Source organism: Patella vulgata, chromosome 2 (genome assembly GCF_932274485.2).
Source record: "Patella vulgata chromosome 2, xgPatVulg1.2, whole genome shotgun sequence".
Classification (NCBI taxonomy): domain Eukaryota; kingdom Metazoa; phylum Mollusca; class Gastropoda; family Patellidae; genus Patella; species Patella vulgata.
In genome coordinates, this window is record NC_065880.2 from 91,807,654 (window position 1) to 91,827,119 (window position 19,466).

The following is a 19,466-nucleotide window of genomic DNA, read 5'->3' on the forward strand; positions in this document are numbered from 1 at the left end:
TGGGGTTTAACATCCACTTGACACAACAAAGTCATTTCAGTTTTATTTCAATAATTCTCTTGTGCGCAGGGGTCTTTTTAGCTGTGGGAGAAAAACTGGAGGACTCGGAGAAAACCCATGATGATAGGCAGGCGACCCTACTCCTTGTCCAAACGTGTTGACTACCCTGTTTTTTCCGTGAGACTCATGGATTCGCGACCTGTCTCTCGATCTCCCGCACGGAAGGAAATTTCTCACGGAAAATGGTCATAATGCCAAATACTATTTTTATTTTCACGACGGAGGTAACTCCCTTACGTCCGTTTCATAAAAACGACATCATGATTGGCTGAATTTGACCGGAAACGCTTGACAGCCCAACGTGTGTTTGTGACTATATGTAGTATTGTTTGGAGTAAATAAAGTATATAGTAATGGTATCAGAGTACATGAGCATACCAAATAAAATAGAGACCTGTACAAGGTTCTTTCAATAAATATATCATTTTACCCCCATGGCTAGTAAACGTCTATCTATGCGATTTTGACAATTCTCCTGCGAAGAGAAAACAGTTCATGCCATGTGACTTCAGCATGAAATCGGAAGCCATTGACTGAAATTTAGCCGACTTTCAATCCGAGATTTTGGATTACTTTTTCAGTTAAATATATCATTAGCGATTGTATTATAATACTTTGATATCGATCTCAATATACATGTATGCAAATAATCTGACTCAAAAGTTATCGAAATATAAGCACAATTACCGTTTATGTATGGGAGACACTTGCGGGAAAATAGCGCTCTGACGTCACGTTTCCAGGGATTTCCATTCACACGATTACAGCCATAGAAAACGGGATTCATCGGTTTCGCAGACTGAAATTTGCTACTTTTGACTAAATGTAGCCTGCTTTTTATCTGATATTATCAAGATTATAAATATTTAATATATTATCATTCAAATTATTACGATTTTTATAAGTTTTAACTGGCTAATAATAGCGGATTTGAGTTGTAAAATTTGTACGACCGATTCTATACCGCTTATTTATGTCACTCAGATGAGACTGAAAAAACATTTTGGAATACCGTATTAAAGTCTTTTGGGTAGCATATTATGTATATTTTCATAAAATATTTAAAAAAAAAAAATTTCTGTCATTTAAATTATTGACCCGAAACTCAAAGGGAATTTTCATTGTTGTACGCAGCAAAAACGATTGCACTGTGTAAAAAGTGCTAAAGCCATTTATTATTAGCCTAGGATCAATAGAAGTGAAGTTACAGTAGAATCTGTACGAGCAGCCATTCCTATTCAGCGACATCTCCTTGTAAGCGGTCACAAGAAATTCCCCCCCCCCCCCCCCCGTAGAAATTATATTGTTCCATCTCATTAATCAACGGTCACTCCTCTAACGCGGCCAGCGGTCACTATTTTACTAACAAATTTAGAAAAATAGCACTTATTCAACGTTGAATGTTGAATGATACCATCTTGTTGTACTTCCGTAGCACCTCCGCTAATCCCGTGATTAATAGTTAATTATCTACTCCGCCACCAATCAGGTAAAACGAACTATGAAAATAACAATAAACCCGGGATTACCTGTTAATTAATTTTTTGTTTTATTAAATGACATACCCTAATCATTGTTTTGACACGTAAAGAAACACTATTTCATACTGATTAAATGAACTAAAAGTACCGTCAAAGCCGGGTTTTGTCACGATCATTTAGTATCCATTTTCCATTGCCACTTTGTTGCTAAACAGAAGTTTTAGCGCCTCCTATATTATATAAGAGTTACACCCCCTGAAAATCGGTGACAAATTCAGCGATGGTTTTTTGGTCGTGTGCGTTTTTGATAAAATAAAATTAATTCATGGATTGTCTTCACAAAAATGGATAAATATTATCGAATACATCACAATCGTAGACAGTAGTATCAATCTTGGTACAAAATGACACGTTTACAGAAGATATCTCAGAGATTTGAGTCAAAGAATTTTCATTCTAAGCAATTTTCAGCAATGGCCAAATTTACCGATGCAAGCATTAATGTTTACTCCCAATAATGCACACAAACGTAAAATTTACTTGATGATAGCACTAACAAACACTGAGATTTTATTAAGCGGTCACTCCCGTTAAGCGGTCAGTAATGAAATTTCCCTTGAGTGGCTGCTTAATACAGATTCTACTGTATTTGATGACATTCCCCGGGTTTTTTTTATTGCTGGTCTCCTGTTTTTTCATACGTCTGTCCTTGTCACATACAAGTTGGGAATCGAAACCATGCCACTTGATGTCAACGACAGATTTTGTGGTCTACCGGGGGATCACGTGGCTAAGTGGGTAAGACGCTGGCTTGCTAGCCTGGAGGTCGGGTGTTCAATCCCTGCATTGACCGAGAAAGTTCATCCAGATTTTCCGGCGTGGTTTCCCCTTGTCAGTGATGCAGGATGGAGGGCCTGACAAGGACAACTGTCTAGTCATTGGCGTGCACGTAAAAGATCCCTTGCCAGTTGGAATTCAATATAAGAGTATGCAGTAGCGCCGCTGCTCGGGCAAAATTTCCCTCATAGCACACTGTATGGCGTATGCCCTTCTTCATTAGCCCAGGTTAGGAGCAGAACAGTAGGACGTTAAACCCCATTTCATTTCATTTCATGTTGTGGACTCCCTGTTTGTGGCCAAACTTGTTTAACCATTCGGTCATCCAACCGCCAAGAAGAGCAGAGACTAGAAAAACAAATACTCACAGTATCTTCATCAGTAACAGTCATAATTAAATCCGGTAAAGCTGATTCATTTGGTATATTTTCATAGATTGATACCTCATAGTTATTTTCCTTAAACTTGGGAGCGTTATCATTCACATCCAAGATACTGATTCTAATGGTTGCATCAGCTGTCGTATCACTTGTATTACCAATCTCTCCTGTAGCTTGATTTATTAATTCACTTGCCTGAAAAAAACAAAATGTGAAATAAAAAAAAATGGGGTCTAATGTCCTACTGTTCTGCTCCGACTTGGCTAATGAAGAGTGAGATAATTTTGGAATTAACATATGGTTTAATTTTATTTCAATAATTCGCTTTTGCGTAGGGGTCTTCAGCAGTGGGAGGAAACCAAAGGACCTGTAGAAAAACCACGACTTTGGACAAGCAACCCTACTCCTTGTCACGTACAACCAGGGAATCGAAACCACGCCAGTTGACTCAATGACAGACCTTATGATCAGGTCCTCCAATTTCCTCGATCTGCTAAAGACAACTGGGCAATATGTTTGACCTACTTTGTGTTCAGTGGAGGCGCTCTCTCTCTCTCAGATCAAAACAGTAGGATGTTAAACTCATTTCATTTCAAATCATCAGTTATTTCCTGCTTTGAGTCAATCCTAAGCTCCATACTAAACCTTGAACCAGATGTTAGTCCCAAAATGACCTAGTTTGTGTCCAGTGGATGTTAAACTCTCTGTCCTCTCTCTCTCCCATTCTCCCTTTCTCTTCCACCCTCACCCCTCTCGATATCTGCTCCCTCAGACCTTATGATCTAAGACGAATGCATTAGACTATTCGGCCACCCAAAAAACAAAAACCCTGACTTACCCGAATACATAAATCAACATATCCTTGCGCTAGATCTGGATTTTCACGATTTAAAACAGCTATGTTTGTTATATTCCCGCTTACATAGTCCACAGCAAAATATTTACCATCAGCTGTAATTAGAGAAAACATCGTAACTTGTAATTTATGGTGTGTTCCCACTTAGCCGGCAGACTGTTAATCCTTTGATTGATCTTAAAACTATAGTATGTTTAAAAGTAGTCACTCAAGAACTGTTCACTAGTGTTCAGCGTTAATGAGCTCTTAATCCCTCTTAATAAAATTTATTAACCAACTAATTAATGACATTTTGAACACAGTTCACGCCGGCGTTATGATTTCAAACATGAATTCAATTCACTATATTAATATTAAATAGATGGTCGATCTGTGTCGAAATTATATTTATTTTAAAATGGCAAATGTTCTGGTTAATATTCGCGATATCTCCAATAATCGAGGTGGCCGATATTTAATACACAATGGTTACAAGTTCAGTATAAAGTCAAGCAGACCAAATGCCGTCCATTGGAAATGTTCAACAAAAACTTGTCCAGCTACTGTAAACACCAAGAATGATGTTCTTATCACTGTTGCTATTTAATGTTATTTAATAAAAGTTAAATTTGTTAAAATCAATACAGTTTTAGTCTTAAAAAAGATATGGACTATAGTTTATAACACCATTGTTCTAGGATTAACTCTGGATTAGCGGCAAAATTTGACATCAAAGCTTGCCGGCTAAGTGGGAACACCCCGTAATTTATCTAGCCTCACCTTCTTATCAAATTATTGTAAATACTCAACAACAAGCTATTCATTAATCATTTGTGTTTATTTCAGGTAAGGTGGTCGTTAATAACATTTTATCAACTTTTATCTTCTTTGATCGTTTTTCATTATCAAAACTTAATAAATGATTGTATATACTCCATAACAAGTTATCCATTAATCAATTAATCAGTTTGTGTTAATTTTCAGGTAAATTGGTCTTATTGAATGTTGTTATTAGCATCAAACTTTATAATCCTTAATTAAATTAGATTCCCTTTAGGTACATGTAATTAAGGGGTATCTCTGGTTTGTCAGCATTAACTAAGTATTGTTGTGTACATGTATATATAGTCTTGTTATTATTATATTTTATCATTGTCTGCGATATCACCTCGGTGGAAGCGGACGTAAAATACAACTAACACTAACTAATATTTTATCATTGCTTGATAATGACTAGAGAAGACTAGTCGAAACGTCGCTCAGTAATAAGCAGTAATTGTATTCCATAGAATTGTGACCTGTATATTCTGAAAGGAAGCTTGGTGGTGATGTTCAAGATAGCTTTCGTCTCAGTCTATCCTCAGAAAAACGTGAACCTATATTAAGGAGAGGTTGAGTGGTCATTCCTCCCAGTCAAACTGTCTTTTATTCGGTTCCACAACCTACAGTCTTGACGTTACACTAATATTTTTAACCAGGTCCATAAGTTTATAGATATGTCAAACAGATTTTAAACTCGATCAATAAATATTTTATCATCTATTTTATGTATAATATTAGCTAGTCTCTCTAATGTTGCCTATTAATATTACAAAATTATTACTATGGTTGCATATGTATAACTATTAACTATACTAATGTCCAAAATAACAGTTTATCCTAAGGCCTACATTAGCCTGTCACAGACAATGTCAGGCACAGATTCAGGTTTTGTCAGGCACAAAACCTCTGGTGCCTGTCATTTCGTCTAGCACTGATTTGTCTTTTTTATTGAAATTATCAATACATGTCCGGCACTAAGTTGAAAATGTCAGGTACTATTTCATTAATGCCTGACATTTTGTCGGGTACGTCTAAAACCCTTATTTCCAGGAGTGGCCTGTATTAGCTTCTAACAAAGCATAAAATATGGCACTAATAATTAATATTCATGCATAGAATTTGCCGAAGTGAGGTAGACTATATGTACATGTAAAGACAGTACCAGATTTAAATGACGATAAAGGCTTAACCCTTAACCGGTCATTGTCGACTATAATCACCACAACGCTATACAGCTTATAGTAAGTGCAGGAGGACCGCACTACACGCAAAACAAAAATCTACAAGATAAACCTGCAGACAAGACAAAAAATAGACACCGCACCAAATAAACAAATATCAAATCAAGTGAATGGATACGGGGGCAAGCCGTAAGTGTCCACTGCGCTGTACAGTAAGTGGTCACGGTCGACTAACGGTCGACTAAAGTCAACCACAGCAAGAACCTTTTTCATAAGCCGCAATTGAGTATTTAGTTTCGTATTTAATTGATATGGTCACGCATGCGTGTCAGACAGGAACTTGTCATGTCAAGGGCATTGAGAAAAACACGTCTTTGTTGAACATTTTTGACAAAAAACGTAATTTAACGATGTCGGGAAGGTTGACGACTCTCAAAGTGGTTTAAATGTTTATGAATGATTCCGACTTGAATTATATCGGTGACACCGATTCTGAAGACGATATTTCTGATAAAAATGATTTAGAATGATTTGCAAATTATAGATCAACTTATTCCCTTCAACTTTTTTTTATTGGTGTCAAGAGTATCATTTACAATTATCCGATATTAGTCGATTGGAATAGGCATACAAAATATTTCACTTTACCCTTTACTTAGCCTGACCACTTGACGTCATGACGTCAAAATGACGTCGACCGGTTAAGGGTTAAGCCTGCCAAGCCTATAGGTAAATTTGATTAGGCCCGCCCGATATAAATTTATACTTACTACAAGTGAGCCTGTATCTGATTGGTCGTTTATTAGTCCTATCCCCGTCTACTGCGATGACATAGTTTACAACACTACCCTAAAACAAAAAAACAGCTTAACTTTAAAGACACATTGTCCTGAAAGTATTTATCGGGTGGTTATTTCCAATAAAAGTGTGCCAAATGTGGTATATATGGGAAGTATAGACACCCAATCTTACTAGAAAAATACTGGATTACCCGAAAAATACCCATAGGGCAAGCACTGGGCAAAAGTGGCAGGGTATCACTAACTGGCAACCCAACTGTTGTCTGCCAGCTTATTGTATGCTAGCTTGTCGTGAACAAATGGTTAGGCGTTTTTTTGGACATTGAGGGGTGTCAACACAGTAAAGACTCTGCAAATAAACGGTGGTAAAAGAAGTTGACAGAAAATAATTAAGAATTTACTTAGGCCTCAATATGTATGATAAATGGACAGTAAGTAATGAAAAATACATTCTGAAAAATGGACCCTCCCACAATAAATTGAGCTGACAGACATGGCGTCTAACAACAGTTTATTTATAGCTTGTGGTATCTCCCCGTTTTGAGAGGGTTTTGAAGCAAATTTCTGATAGATTTATTAGTTTGAAAATGTTTTTAGTTCAAATATATCAACAAATCATGCCGTTTGTATGTGGGAAAGCATCTTTAAAGTCACTCATTCTAATCATGAATTTTTCAGACAATACGAAAGAATTTTACGGCTTAATGCATGCTAAAATGAAAGAAGTCAGATGAGAACAGTTGATCCTTTTGATTAAATCTATAATTAGCATTATTATTATGTACTCTGAAAACCATTATAGCTGTGATTGTTAACGTGTTAAACCAATTGGTCACCCAACCCCCGCTGCCTTCCACAGAACTCTTGTAATCTTTTTATTGTGTTGAATTACCAAATGGTGTTTGAAAATCATGGAAATGCACAGGGGCCTGTTTCACGAAATTTTAACTAAGATAAAATCAAAATTTTAGTAATTTGATTGGATAATATTAAATTGATTTTAGTCCTTAGCCAATCAAAATTGAAGTATCTACTAAACTTTGGATTTTAGCTTTAGTTAAGATTTCGTGAAACAGGCCCCTGGATGTTGGACTGTGATATACCCCTCGCAGTGTTTCGTTTGATCAGACCTAATTCCCCTCAGACACCGCCATACTCAGCGCAAATTTCTGTCTAAAATTATGACTGGTTAACAGTCCGATCAACAACCAATTCATTACTACGTAACAAAATCAATCGGGATTAACCAGAACTCTAAATATGTTACCGTAAAGTGTCTGGTGACAAACACGGCTACATTACGTGTGATATGTATTACGCTCAATTAATTAACCAGTGCATAACAGAATATTGCAGAGAACTAATTGTGTGATAAACGAGGCTACCCGAAATAGCTACAATGTAAACATAGGGTAATCGCCGCACACATGGAATCTTTTTATCATCTCTTGGAAAACACAGCAGATCAAAGAGAAGGGCCATCATTTTACGTATTGTGTTTCAACAAACAGGATGGAAATACAACATGTGCTTTCTTGATAAAATAAATAATTCATGGATTTTCTTCACCAAAATGGATAAATATTATCGAATATTTAAAGGTAGGCAGTAATAATTGGTACAGATAGGCACGTTTATACATTTATATCTGAGATTTGAGTCAAAGAATTTTCGTTCCAATAGTGAGTTTCAGCGACAACCAAATTTACCAATGTGAGTATCAATGCATCCAAGGGTAACGTTTTTCTTGAAATCAGTACTAACAAACACTAGGATTTGTTTTTTAAAGAGGTCACCCCGGTTAAGTCATGAAAATTCTCTATATTTTACTCCAGATAGATTTGATTGGACGATGAGAATGGACACGCTCCGTCAAAGACTCAAGTTTTCAGTCTCAATAGAGCAATTGCTAGAGAGGAATTTCTCGGGCCATTGCTTCAGGAATGTGGTGAAATGTGTACTTACAACTGGTGTATCCTCACTGACAACAGCAGGCACTTGACGAATGAAATAAGGAGGAGCGTCATTGACATCAACAACTTGTATTTCTAAACTCTGGGTATGTCTATTTCTACCATCCTATAAATACACAAAACACAATATGTCTTGTTACCATAAATTATTAGTCTCTAGTTATCTCCACTATATAAAGTCTCTAGTTATCTCCATTATATAAAACAAAGTCTCTAGTTATCTGCATTATATAAAACAAAGTCTCTAGTTATCTGCATTATATAAAACAAAGTCTCTAGTTATCTGCATTATATAAAACAAAGTCTCTAGTTATCTCCATTATATAAAACAAAGTCTCTAGTTATCTCCATTATATAAAACAAAGTCTCTAGTTATCTCCATTATATAAAACAAAGTCTCTAGTTATCTCCATTATATAAAACAAAGTCTCTAGTTATCTGCATTATATAAAACAAAGTCTCTAGTTATCTCCATTATATAAAACAAAGTCTCTAGTTATCTCCATTATATAAAACAAAGTCTCTAGTTATCTCCATTATATAAAACAAAGTCTCCAGTTATCTTTATCATATAAAAAAGTCTCGCTCGAATGTAGGTATCCTCTGGCTAGGAAAGCTCTAGTACAGTTTTCTGGCCCCGAAATAAATTGTGTGGGGAAAAAAAATGAAATAAAATGAGGTTTAACATACTATTTTTCTGCACTGACTGGGGTAACGAGGGAAATTTTGCCACGGCCTACTATTATTTCGAATTCCAAAACCAATCGACAAGAGTTCTTTTACATGCAAGCCAATGTGTACACAGGACCTCGGTTTTTCATCCCATTCAATGGACTAGACACTTCCCTTGTCATACCACCACCATCAAGCACCGCAGCCAAGGGGAAACTGTCAGATAAATCACGAGAGACTCTGTCAGCCAACACCAGGCCCCAAGTTCACAAAGCATTCTCAAGATTTATGTTAAGAATTTACTCAAAATTGTTCACCTTATTTTAACTCAAATATAGACCTTTATAAAACTTTTGTTGTTTTAACATATCAAATACATCAATAAGAAACTATGTGCAAAGTTTTGTGTTTCTGGATCAAAGATATTTCTCATAAACAGTGATTGAAAGTTGAGTAAATTCTTAACTTAAGTCTGAGAAGGCTTTGTGAACTCGGGGCCTAAAGCGAACCCCAAGACCTCCTGGTTAGCAAGCCAGCGTTTTATTAAAATTTAAAATAATCACTTACAAAAGTTATCAAACTGATCTGGTACGTTGGTCTGGTTTCATAATCAAGACTTTGATTTAAAACTAAATTACCCCTCCATAAACGCCTGGAATATGATAACCTTTTCAAGAGAAAGATATTACACGAGTCCTTATACTGAAAAATATAATCAATCAAAATCAAGATATGCACCATGTAGGAAAATTATGCCATTTTAACAGTTTTGTGTAGAAAACATGTGGGGCTAATTTCTTAATGAAAAGCAACCGCATGGCCACGAGGGCTACAAGATCAGAGAGAGAGAGAGAGAGAGAGAGAGAGAGAGAGAGAGAGAGAGAGAGAGAGAGAGAGAGAGGGAGAGAGAGAGAGAGGGGGGGAGAGAGAGAGGGAGAGAGAGAGGGAGAGAGAGAGAGAGAGGGGAGAGAGAGAGGGGGGGGAGAGAGAGAGAGAGAGAGAGAGAGAAGAGGGAGGGGAGAGAGAGAGAGAGAGGGGAGAGAGAGAGAAGAGAGAGAGAAGAGAGAGAGAGAGAGGGATGTGGTTTAACGTCCAATCAACACAAACTAGGTTATTTCGGGACTAACATTGGTTCAATCTTATTTCAATAATTCGCTTGCATGTAGGGGTCTTTATCACTTGGGGGAAATCAGAGGACCCGGAGAAAACCCACGAGGTAGGACAGACAACCCTACTCCTTGTCAAGTACGACTGGGGAATCAAAACCACACCATCGAGCCAACTATAAGTTTTGGAAATGAAAATGAAATGAAATGGGGTTTAACGTCCTACTGTTCTGCTCCTATACTGGGCTTATGAAGACGGACATACGCCATACAGTGTGCTATGAGGGAAATTTTGCCCGGGCAGCGGCACTATCGCCTACTCTTATATCGAATTCCAACTGCCAGGGGATCTTTTACGTGCATTCCAATATATACACAGGACCTCGGTTTTTCGTCTCATCCAAAGAACTAGATAGCTGTCCTTGTCAGGCCCTCCGTTCTGCACCACTGACAAGGGGAAACCATGTCGGAAAATCTGGATGAACTTTCTCGGCCAATGCAGGGATCGAACACCCGACCTCCAGGCTAGTCAGCCAGCGTCTTAACCACCTAGCCACCGTGGCTCCCTATAAGTTTTGGATAAAAGTGGTTAAAATTCAACATAACTTACCACAACATCAACTAGACTGGTATCACACCTTACTGTCAAATCACTGTTTACGTAATCTTTATCGGTTACCGTTAAATTTGGAAATATAACTGAATTAATGGGAGTAGTCTACAAATAAAATGAATAAAAAAAATTTGCATGGACAAACAAATGGGAGAGAGAGAGAAATGGGATTCAACTCATACAAACATATGGTTCAATTTTATATCAATAATTTGCTTGCTCGTAGGGGTCTTTAGCAGTGGGAGGAAACCAGAGGACCCGGAGAAAACCCACGAGGTTGGACAGGCGACTGTACTCCTTGTCATGTACAACCTGGGAATCAAAACCATGCCAGTTGACTCAATGACAGACCTTATGATACAGTGTGCACTCACTAACTATACGGCCATTCACCCCCAGGACAAATAAATGGTTTAGTACATTCTCAACAGGATCGAGTTACTGGGCCACAAACAAACAGTAAGTCGGTAAGCTTGTCTGCAAATCCATCTGTCAACTCAGTGTTGGTAGTTCTGTGAAAATGTATGTAATAGTTGTATTAAACATACATTATGGAAGATTCGATAACGAGTTGGCAGTTCTCACTATATTAGTTAAAAACTAGATAACGTAAAGGCAATTTGATGAAAATTTCATTCAAATTGGTCCACTATGAACCGAAAACTAAGCGAATGAAATTTCTGCCTAGCCTCGGTCATCATTACTAAAGTCAGTACGATAAACAGCATAGTCTCGATTATCTATTTAATCGTTTAATCGAGAAGGAAAGTTATGCAGTAAATCGGCTCACAATCCACATAAGATCACAGGCTAGCGATGCCACCGAGAGTTGATTATGGTCTGGAAAAGTTAAGTCTAATTAATAATTTAGATAACATTTCAGGCCTAAAGAAAGACCTGCAATAGACAGATTTAGCTCTTGCATAATGAATGTTTAAGCTAAGATAAATGCTTTTTAAAAATGAAAAGAAATAGGGTTTAACATACATGACTGTGCTGCTTCGACTACATCCTCGTTATCCCTAGTGGTCTCATTCTATTCTACTCTCCGTATTCAAATTATTTGCCCTTGATGACTACAGCGTTATTAAAATGAGGATTTCTCAGCTTAGTGAGATGAAATGAAATGAAATGGGGTTTAACGTCCTACTGTTTTGCTCCTAAACTGGGCTAATGAAGACCGACATACGCCATACAGTGTGCTATGAAGGAAATTTTGCCCGGGCAGCGGCGCTACGGCCTACTCTTATATCGAATTCCAACTGCCAAGGGATCTTTTACGTGCACGCCAATGTGTACACGGGACCTCGGTTTCTTGTCCCATCCGAACGACTACACAGCTGTCCTTGTCAGGCCCTCCGTCCTGCATCACTGACAAGGGGAAACCACCCCGGAAAATCTGGATGAACTTTCTCGGCCAATGCAGGGATCAAACACCCGACCTCCAGGCTAGCGAGTCAGCGTCTTACCCACTTAGCCATGTGATCCCCCTTCTCGGCTTAGAGTGAAGTAATTCAACTGAAATTTTCAGTATATTCCCCTTACATTATCTATATCTAATCTTCCATAATGCTGCTTTTAAGTAGAGACAAGGGGTTATACATAGGAACAGCCTGTCCCCCAATCCAAATTCAGATATGAATACAAATATATTTTACAAATAAAAAAAAAAAGATGGGGGACAAAAAACAGGAAATGATAAATACCTCGGCAACCCGAATATCATAATGATTTTCAGTAAACACAGCGTCATTATCGTTAGCATCCACAACATTGACCGATACCTCTTGAGATGTCTGGAATAATAAAATAATAAAATATCCAATTGTTGATTTTATTATCACAAAAGTAAAAGATGATGGAACATACAGTTTGCTATGAAGGAAATTTTGCCCAGACAGCTACAGCATACTGTACACAGCTGTCAAGGGATATCCTAAGTGTGAAACATCCTTAAAGTAGCACTTTAAACCATATGGTCATCATCAACACTGTAACCCAGTGAATATTTCATTAATAAATAACTATCATAAGCCTTAATAATATTTTAATTTTAAGTCCAATATATAATTTTTTGTGTACACCATGCTGACAAAGTGGTATAGACATGTGACTAAAAAACATGAAATATGAATTTATTTTGTAAAGTTTTCATGCGTTATCAAAAATGACCGACAGTAAAAATTTTGAAGTGAAAGTCCTGGTCTGATGTCTGCTAATGATATGGTAGACAAGAACTACACTGTGACCTAGGTATCATTTAATCCTGTGTATGTATCACTAATTTCTTTCACATTCATTTAATATCCAATCTTTGTTTAAAAATTTGTAAAAAACGTTTAAAATCACCATAAATCATCTAATTTGTACTTGTGTTCAGTTTAAAGCTGACTGATTAATTTTGATTATGAGTGTCCAATTTACAAGTATTTAATTTCCTGACCACTGTCCAAACATTAATCATTATACATCATTAATCAATTCTTTACCTAATTTCGTCCAGCGAGCATGGGAGATAATCTATTTATTATGTTTAACGTGCCAGTGAAATAATCTATAAAGTTCGTTCAGCATGCCTGGCGAATAATCAAGTTCGTTCAGCGTGCCTGGGGAATAATTAAGTTCGTTCAGTGTGCCGGGCCGGAAATCTACTACGCTCAGCGTACGTGGAGAATAATCTATTAATTACATTCAGTCTGTCTGGGGAATAATCTATTAATTACGTTCAGTCTATCTGGGGTATAATCTATTAATTGCATTCAGCGTTCACAGGGAATATAATCTATGAATTGCGTTCAGCGTGCACAGGGAACAATCTATTAATTACGTTCAGCGTGTGTGGGGTATAATCTATTAATTACGTTCAGCGTGCCTGGGGATTAATCTATTAAACACGTTCAGAGTGCATTGGGGTATAGTCTATTAATTACGCTGAGCGTGCATGGGGAATAATCTATTAATAACGTTCAGCGAGCGGGGGGAATAATCTATTAATTACGTTCAACATGCATGGGGAATAATCTATTAATTTCATGTACGTTCAGCGTACACGGGAAATAATCTATTAATTACATTCAGTCTGTCTGGGGTATAATCTATTAATTAAATTAGAATACACGGGAAATAATCTATTAATTACATTCAGCATGCACTGGGAATAATCTACTAATCACTCACCTCTAGTTGATTAGCATCTCTAGCAATAACACGGATATTCAAAGCAATTTCACCCGCTTCGTAATCCAGTAATCGAGTAAGAGTCACATCCCCTGTATTCTCATCAACTTTAAACATGTCAGCTACTATACCATACGTTACTTTACCGCCAGCAGGGTCCCGAGCATACAGCGTGTATACACTTTTACCTAAAGTAACGAATAAAAATTTTACTTTTACACTTCAAAACTTTTTGTATGGAAATATACGATAAATCTTCATGTATGATATTCATAATGAAAAACCCTGAGTAGGTAAAAGTGTGAGCAAGGCATAGACACAGAAAAACATTAGATTTTAATATTAAAGACAGAGTGAGAGAGAAATGGGGTTTAACGTCCACTCGACAAAAACTAGGTCATTTCGGGACTAACATATGGTTCAATTTTATTTCAAAAATTTGTTTGGGAGGAAACCGGAGGACCCAGAGAAAACCCATGAGGTTGGACAGGTGACCCTACTCCTTGTCATGTACAACCGGGGAATTGAAACCTACGTCAGTTGACTCAATGACAGACCTTCGGCCATCCAACCCGCATTTAATTGTCTTGCACATTTTATTTCTCAATATCATTACTAAATGGAAGCATTTACTTACCAATTACTTCATCTTCCTCTATATATAATAGGTTCATATTATCAACAAATATTGGTCTAGCTGCCTCTACTAAACCTGTTGAAAAAAATAGAAAAAATAAGTAAATAAAGGATCCCCATACCCAAGAAGAACAGAGGCTAGTGTAGATCCGGCAATACTATATACCAAAAAACACTGGAAAACACCGGAAAACACCATGTTACACTGAATACCGGAAAACACTGGAAAAACACTAAATACCGATTTAATGATAATGTTTCGGTCTTTAATCGACCGTCATCAGATACATGTACCTCTTTCTCCCGTCTACGGCTTCAAAATATAAAAAACACAACAATTAAAGTGTCCATCCCGATTTTACCAGAGTCTCAGAAATAAAAGTCTGTGTACGTATGAAATTTAAGCGCTAAAATATAGAGGAGTGGTGTATTTACCTTGTCTTAAAATTTCAGCTCAAAATAGTGAGTTGTTTGGACGAGAACGTCAAAACCGCTTATCCAGACCGTAACCCTTTTAAGATTTCGGGCAAATTTTTTCGTTAGTTGACCTGATAATCTATTGCCGTTCCTTTAGAAGTTTATACAGTGCATGACCCACGTGCTGTACTTGATAATGAAAGGTAAATTTCACCTACACGTTATTTTTATAAAATACAAGTCTGGTCTCCATTTCCAGATGAAGACTGACGGGTTTAAGTTGTTTAAAAACGTATCACGTATATTGTGTCAGTTGCTCAACCCGAAATATAATCAAGATTGGCCCTCTAAACGTGCATTGTCCAAGAAACAACAAGTTTTTATACACTAATTACAATATCTAGTAGCTAGAGTAATGTATATACTAATTACAATATCTAGTAGCTACAGAGTAATGTATATACCAATTACAATATCTAGTAGCTTGAGAATATACCAATTACAATATCTAGTAGCTAGAGTAATGCATACACAAATTACAATATCTAGTAGCTAGAGTAATGTATACCAATTACAATATCTAGTAGCTTGAGAATATACCAATTACAATATCTAGTAGCTAGAGTAATGCATACACAAATTACAATATCTAGAGTAAGGTATATTGTGGGTTTATAAAAAAACGAAATGAAATAGGATCTGTGCCTAATCAGACCGCCTAAACATGTACATGTATGAAATGAAATGGGGTTTAACGTACTACTGTTTTAATCCAACCGAGTCAATGGATATAGCCACCCCATTTCATTACCGTACGCTAAACTACATGTAATACTTTACTTGTAGAATACACGTACAATAGTCATTAATTTACAAGTACAAGTACTAGCTGTAAAAGATCTCACTTCTAATGTTAAAGCATCATTAGTTCTTATACCCAATTCTATTGAATAGACAAACACATCAAATAGTATCGTATATCATTCAATAGTCAATGTTTTAAGGCCTTAGTGACATAACACCTACTTACACTAGGGACCGGGTATTATTCAGATTTGATGAAAAAAGGAAAGAAACTGAGCTTACCATCTATAATCTAATACACATATTCTGTTAATAGATTGCCATGCAGAAAGTATTAAATACCATCAAGATTCATCAAATAACGCCCAGTTTGTGCTACCTTTTAGTTCAAGAAACACCATTTAGTTTTGACATCGGTCATCTAGTTTATGACCATTTAGTTTAGTTTTGATATTGGTCATCCAGTTTATGACCATTTAGTTTCATAAACTAGACAACCAATGTCAAACTAAACGGTAGCACAAACTGGGCAGTTTTTGATGAATCTTGATGGTATTTAACACTTTCTGCATCTATTAACTGAATATGTGTATTAGATTATAGATGATAAGCTCAGTTTATTTCCATTTTTCATCAAATCTGAATGATACCCGGTCCATAGTGTTAATGACTACTGTATGATTACAAACAATTTTAGAGGTGCATTATGCTAATTTCTTTAACATTCATTTAATATCAAATCTTTGTTTAAAAATCTGTAAAAATCGTTTAAAATCACCAAAAATCATCTAATTTGTACTTGTGTCCAGTTTAAATCTGACTGATTCATTTTGATAATGAGTGTCCAATTAATTTCCTAACCACTGTTCAAAAATTAATCATTATACATCATTAATCAATTGGGTTGTTTATTTTTTAACAGTGATTGAGAAATTAAACACTTGTAAATTGGACACTCATAATCAAAATTGAATGGTCAGCTTTAAACTGGACAGAAGTACAAATTAAACGATTTATGGTGATTTTAAACAGTTTTTACGAATTTTTAAACAATCATTGGATATTAAAAGAATGTGAAAGAAATTAGTACTAGATACACAAGATTAAATGATACCTGGGTTACAGTGAAGACTGTCAGATCTTTATCTATATCTAACACAATGCATACTTACACGTAAAGAAACATTATGTAAGATTTAGGTAACGATCTAGCCATTCTTGCTATAAATTATAGCATAATATTATAGTAGGCCTACATTGTATATTATAGTATAATAGTTTGAAAACAGATATAATGTAAAATGAATAATTTGAAAATTCCATTCAAATTACTTTACTGCAGGCGAAGATATTAGATTTTGAAGGGTTGACAAGACATGTCCAATAATTTCAACCACCATACTGGTTGTTCGAAGCTAAGTCTTGCTCCTCCATTTTTAAATTAAATCAAAATATGGCTGAATCGTTTTAATCTATTTAATATCAGAGAAATCTGATGCCATCGAGAGGTGATTATGGTTTGGATAAGTTAATGTCTAATTAATAGTTTATAAAACATTTCAGGCCTAAAGAAAGACCTAAAATAGGCAAATGAAATGAAATGGAGTTTAACGTCCTACTGTTCTGCTCCGAACTGGGTTAACGAAGACGGGCATAAACCATACAGTGTGCTATGAGGGAAATTTTGCCCGGACAGCGCCACTACAGCCTACTCTTATATCGAATACCAATTGTCAATGGATTTTTTACGTGCACGCCAATGTGTACACAGGTCCTTGGTTTTTCGCCTAGATGAACTTTCGCAGCCAATGCAGGGATAGAACACTTGACCTCTAGGCTAGCGAACAAGCGTCTTACCAACTTAGCCACCGTGACACCCCTCCACCCCTGTAATACATGTAGGCAGATAACTGAGTAATAAACATTATATATATAACATTACAACTAAGATATGTTTGTGTTATTTAGTTTCCTTTATAAACAGTTTTTGTTCATAAGTAAATGATATCATTGTTACACATATAAAATCCAATCCTTACCTTGATAGAAGCACAAGGCAAGCAATATATTTATCATCATGGTGGCCATGATGAATTAAAGAGATCTTCTTCTTGATCCCTGAAATATAGAAATGAAATGGGGTTTAACATCGTACTGTTTTGCTCCGAACTGGGCTAATAAAGATGGGCATACGCCATACAGTGTGCTAAGAGGGAATTTTGTCCGGTCAGCGGCACTACGGCTTACTCTTATATCGAATTCTAGCTGTCGAGGAATCTTTTTTGTGCATGCCAATGTGTACACGGGACCTCCGTTTTTCGTATCATCCGATAGACTAGACAGCTGTCGTTGTCAGGCCCTCCATTCTGCACCACTGACAAGGGGAAACCACGTCGGAAAATCTGGATGAACTTTCTCGGCCAATGCAGGGATCGAACACCCGACCTCCAGGCTAGCGAGCCAACCTCTTAACCACCTAGCCAGCGTGGCTCCCCCCATATTTAGTATTTATATGCATGTAATGTACAGTGTATTGGATTAGGGTGGAGTGAAATCAAAATGTGAAACACCATTTGTCGCTCTCCTTGAAGGTGGAGTTATTATACTTAATACAATCATATATAATATGATAGACCCTAAGACAATATTATAAAAATAAAAATCAGATTTAGACAGAAGAATTGAATGTAAATAAAATGATTGATTATAAAAATAAAAACAATATCTTATTAATTTATATTATGCATGTATCTGCCGTGAACCACCATACAATACTAATATAAATAGTAATAACCAACAAATAAACTTTAACTTTATTCAATAAATTAGACAGGTGTCGCCACAAAATCATTATCATGATATTTCAAAATTAAAACCAATACACTAAGGTAGGCCTAGCACGACCATTATAAAATAATGCCTTTTTTCTGTTACATAACATTTACTCTACATTCAATATAAGAATCCAGGCTAAACTTAACTTTATTCAGTAAAAAAATAATAGTTTAAACTTATATATGCCATGTAGGCTATCTGTGCTGTGTATTACTATAGTTTAACTATTAAATTAGGCCTACCAGGTAGAATATATATCTATAATCTAGATAGAGTAGGCCTAGAGGCATAATTCATGCCTTTTTCCTGTTTCAACATTAATCCTATTCCTAATAACAATGAGAGATAAGCTTAACTTCATACAAAAACATAAATTTATTTTCCCCATAAATTAATTATCATAAAAATACTTTAAAAAACAACAGATCAATGATAATCTACCTGCCCGGGCTATTTTACTTTAGTTTTTATTGAGAAATTACCGAAAATCTTTTCCTTACCGTCCAACCACCGTTATACCAGCCCTTATTCACACCCAGTTTATCCAACCCTATAATAATTTCTATACCGTATTGTCAAGCTAACAATTCTATACTACCTGTGCATGGCTATATTTAGTTCAGCAAACCGGTCTGACGAGTCTATTCAAACCTTTATCGAACCATTCATGCGAATCTTGTTTACAATAACCGCCATTGAAGTCTTGGATACTAAAAATAACGCATTCCCAACTCTACTTAAACGAAATACGAATTAGTGACAACATTCGTATTTATGATAAAGAAAACGTTCCATACGTCAAAAAAGTTATTACATAATTTGTATTACTAAAATATA

The 19,466-nt window shown here is 36.1% G+C and overlaps 1 protein-coding gene across 1 annotated transcript in view; it reads right to left on the reverse strand.

The window, feature by feature from the left end:
• LOC126810037 (cadherin-87A) overlaps positions 1-19,196 on the reverse strand; it is a 61,366-nt gene extending 42,170 nt beyond the window's left edge. Inside the window, exons 1-11 of the mRNA XM_050534958.2 lie at positions 19,130-19,196; positions 17,834-17,912; positions 14,575-14,649; positions 13,938-14,125; positions 12,467-12,556; positions 10,758-10,865; positions 9,609-9,743; positions 8,362-8,475; positions 6,367-6,445; positions 3,597-3,709; positions 2,747-2,953 (exon numbers count right to left, since the gene is read on the reverse strand). Coding sequence (XP_050390915.1) covers positions 2,747-2,953; positions 3,597-3,709; positions 6,367-6,445; positions 8,362-8,475; positions 9,609-9,743; positions 10,758-10,865; positions 12,467-12,556; positions 13,938-14,125; positions 14,575-14,649; positions 17,834-17,882 — 1,158 coding nt within the window. The 5' untranslated portion in view covers positions 17,883-17,912; positions 19,130-19,196. The remainder of the gene's footprint in view (positions 1-2,746; positions 2,954-3,596; positions 3,710-6,366; positions 6,446-8,361; positions 8,476-9,608; positions 9,744-10,757; positions 10,866-12,466; positions 12,557-13,937; positions 14,126-14,574; positions 14,650-17,833; positions 17,913-19,129) is intronic.
• Between the last annotated feature and the right edge of the window lie 270 nt (positions 19,197-19,466).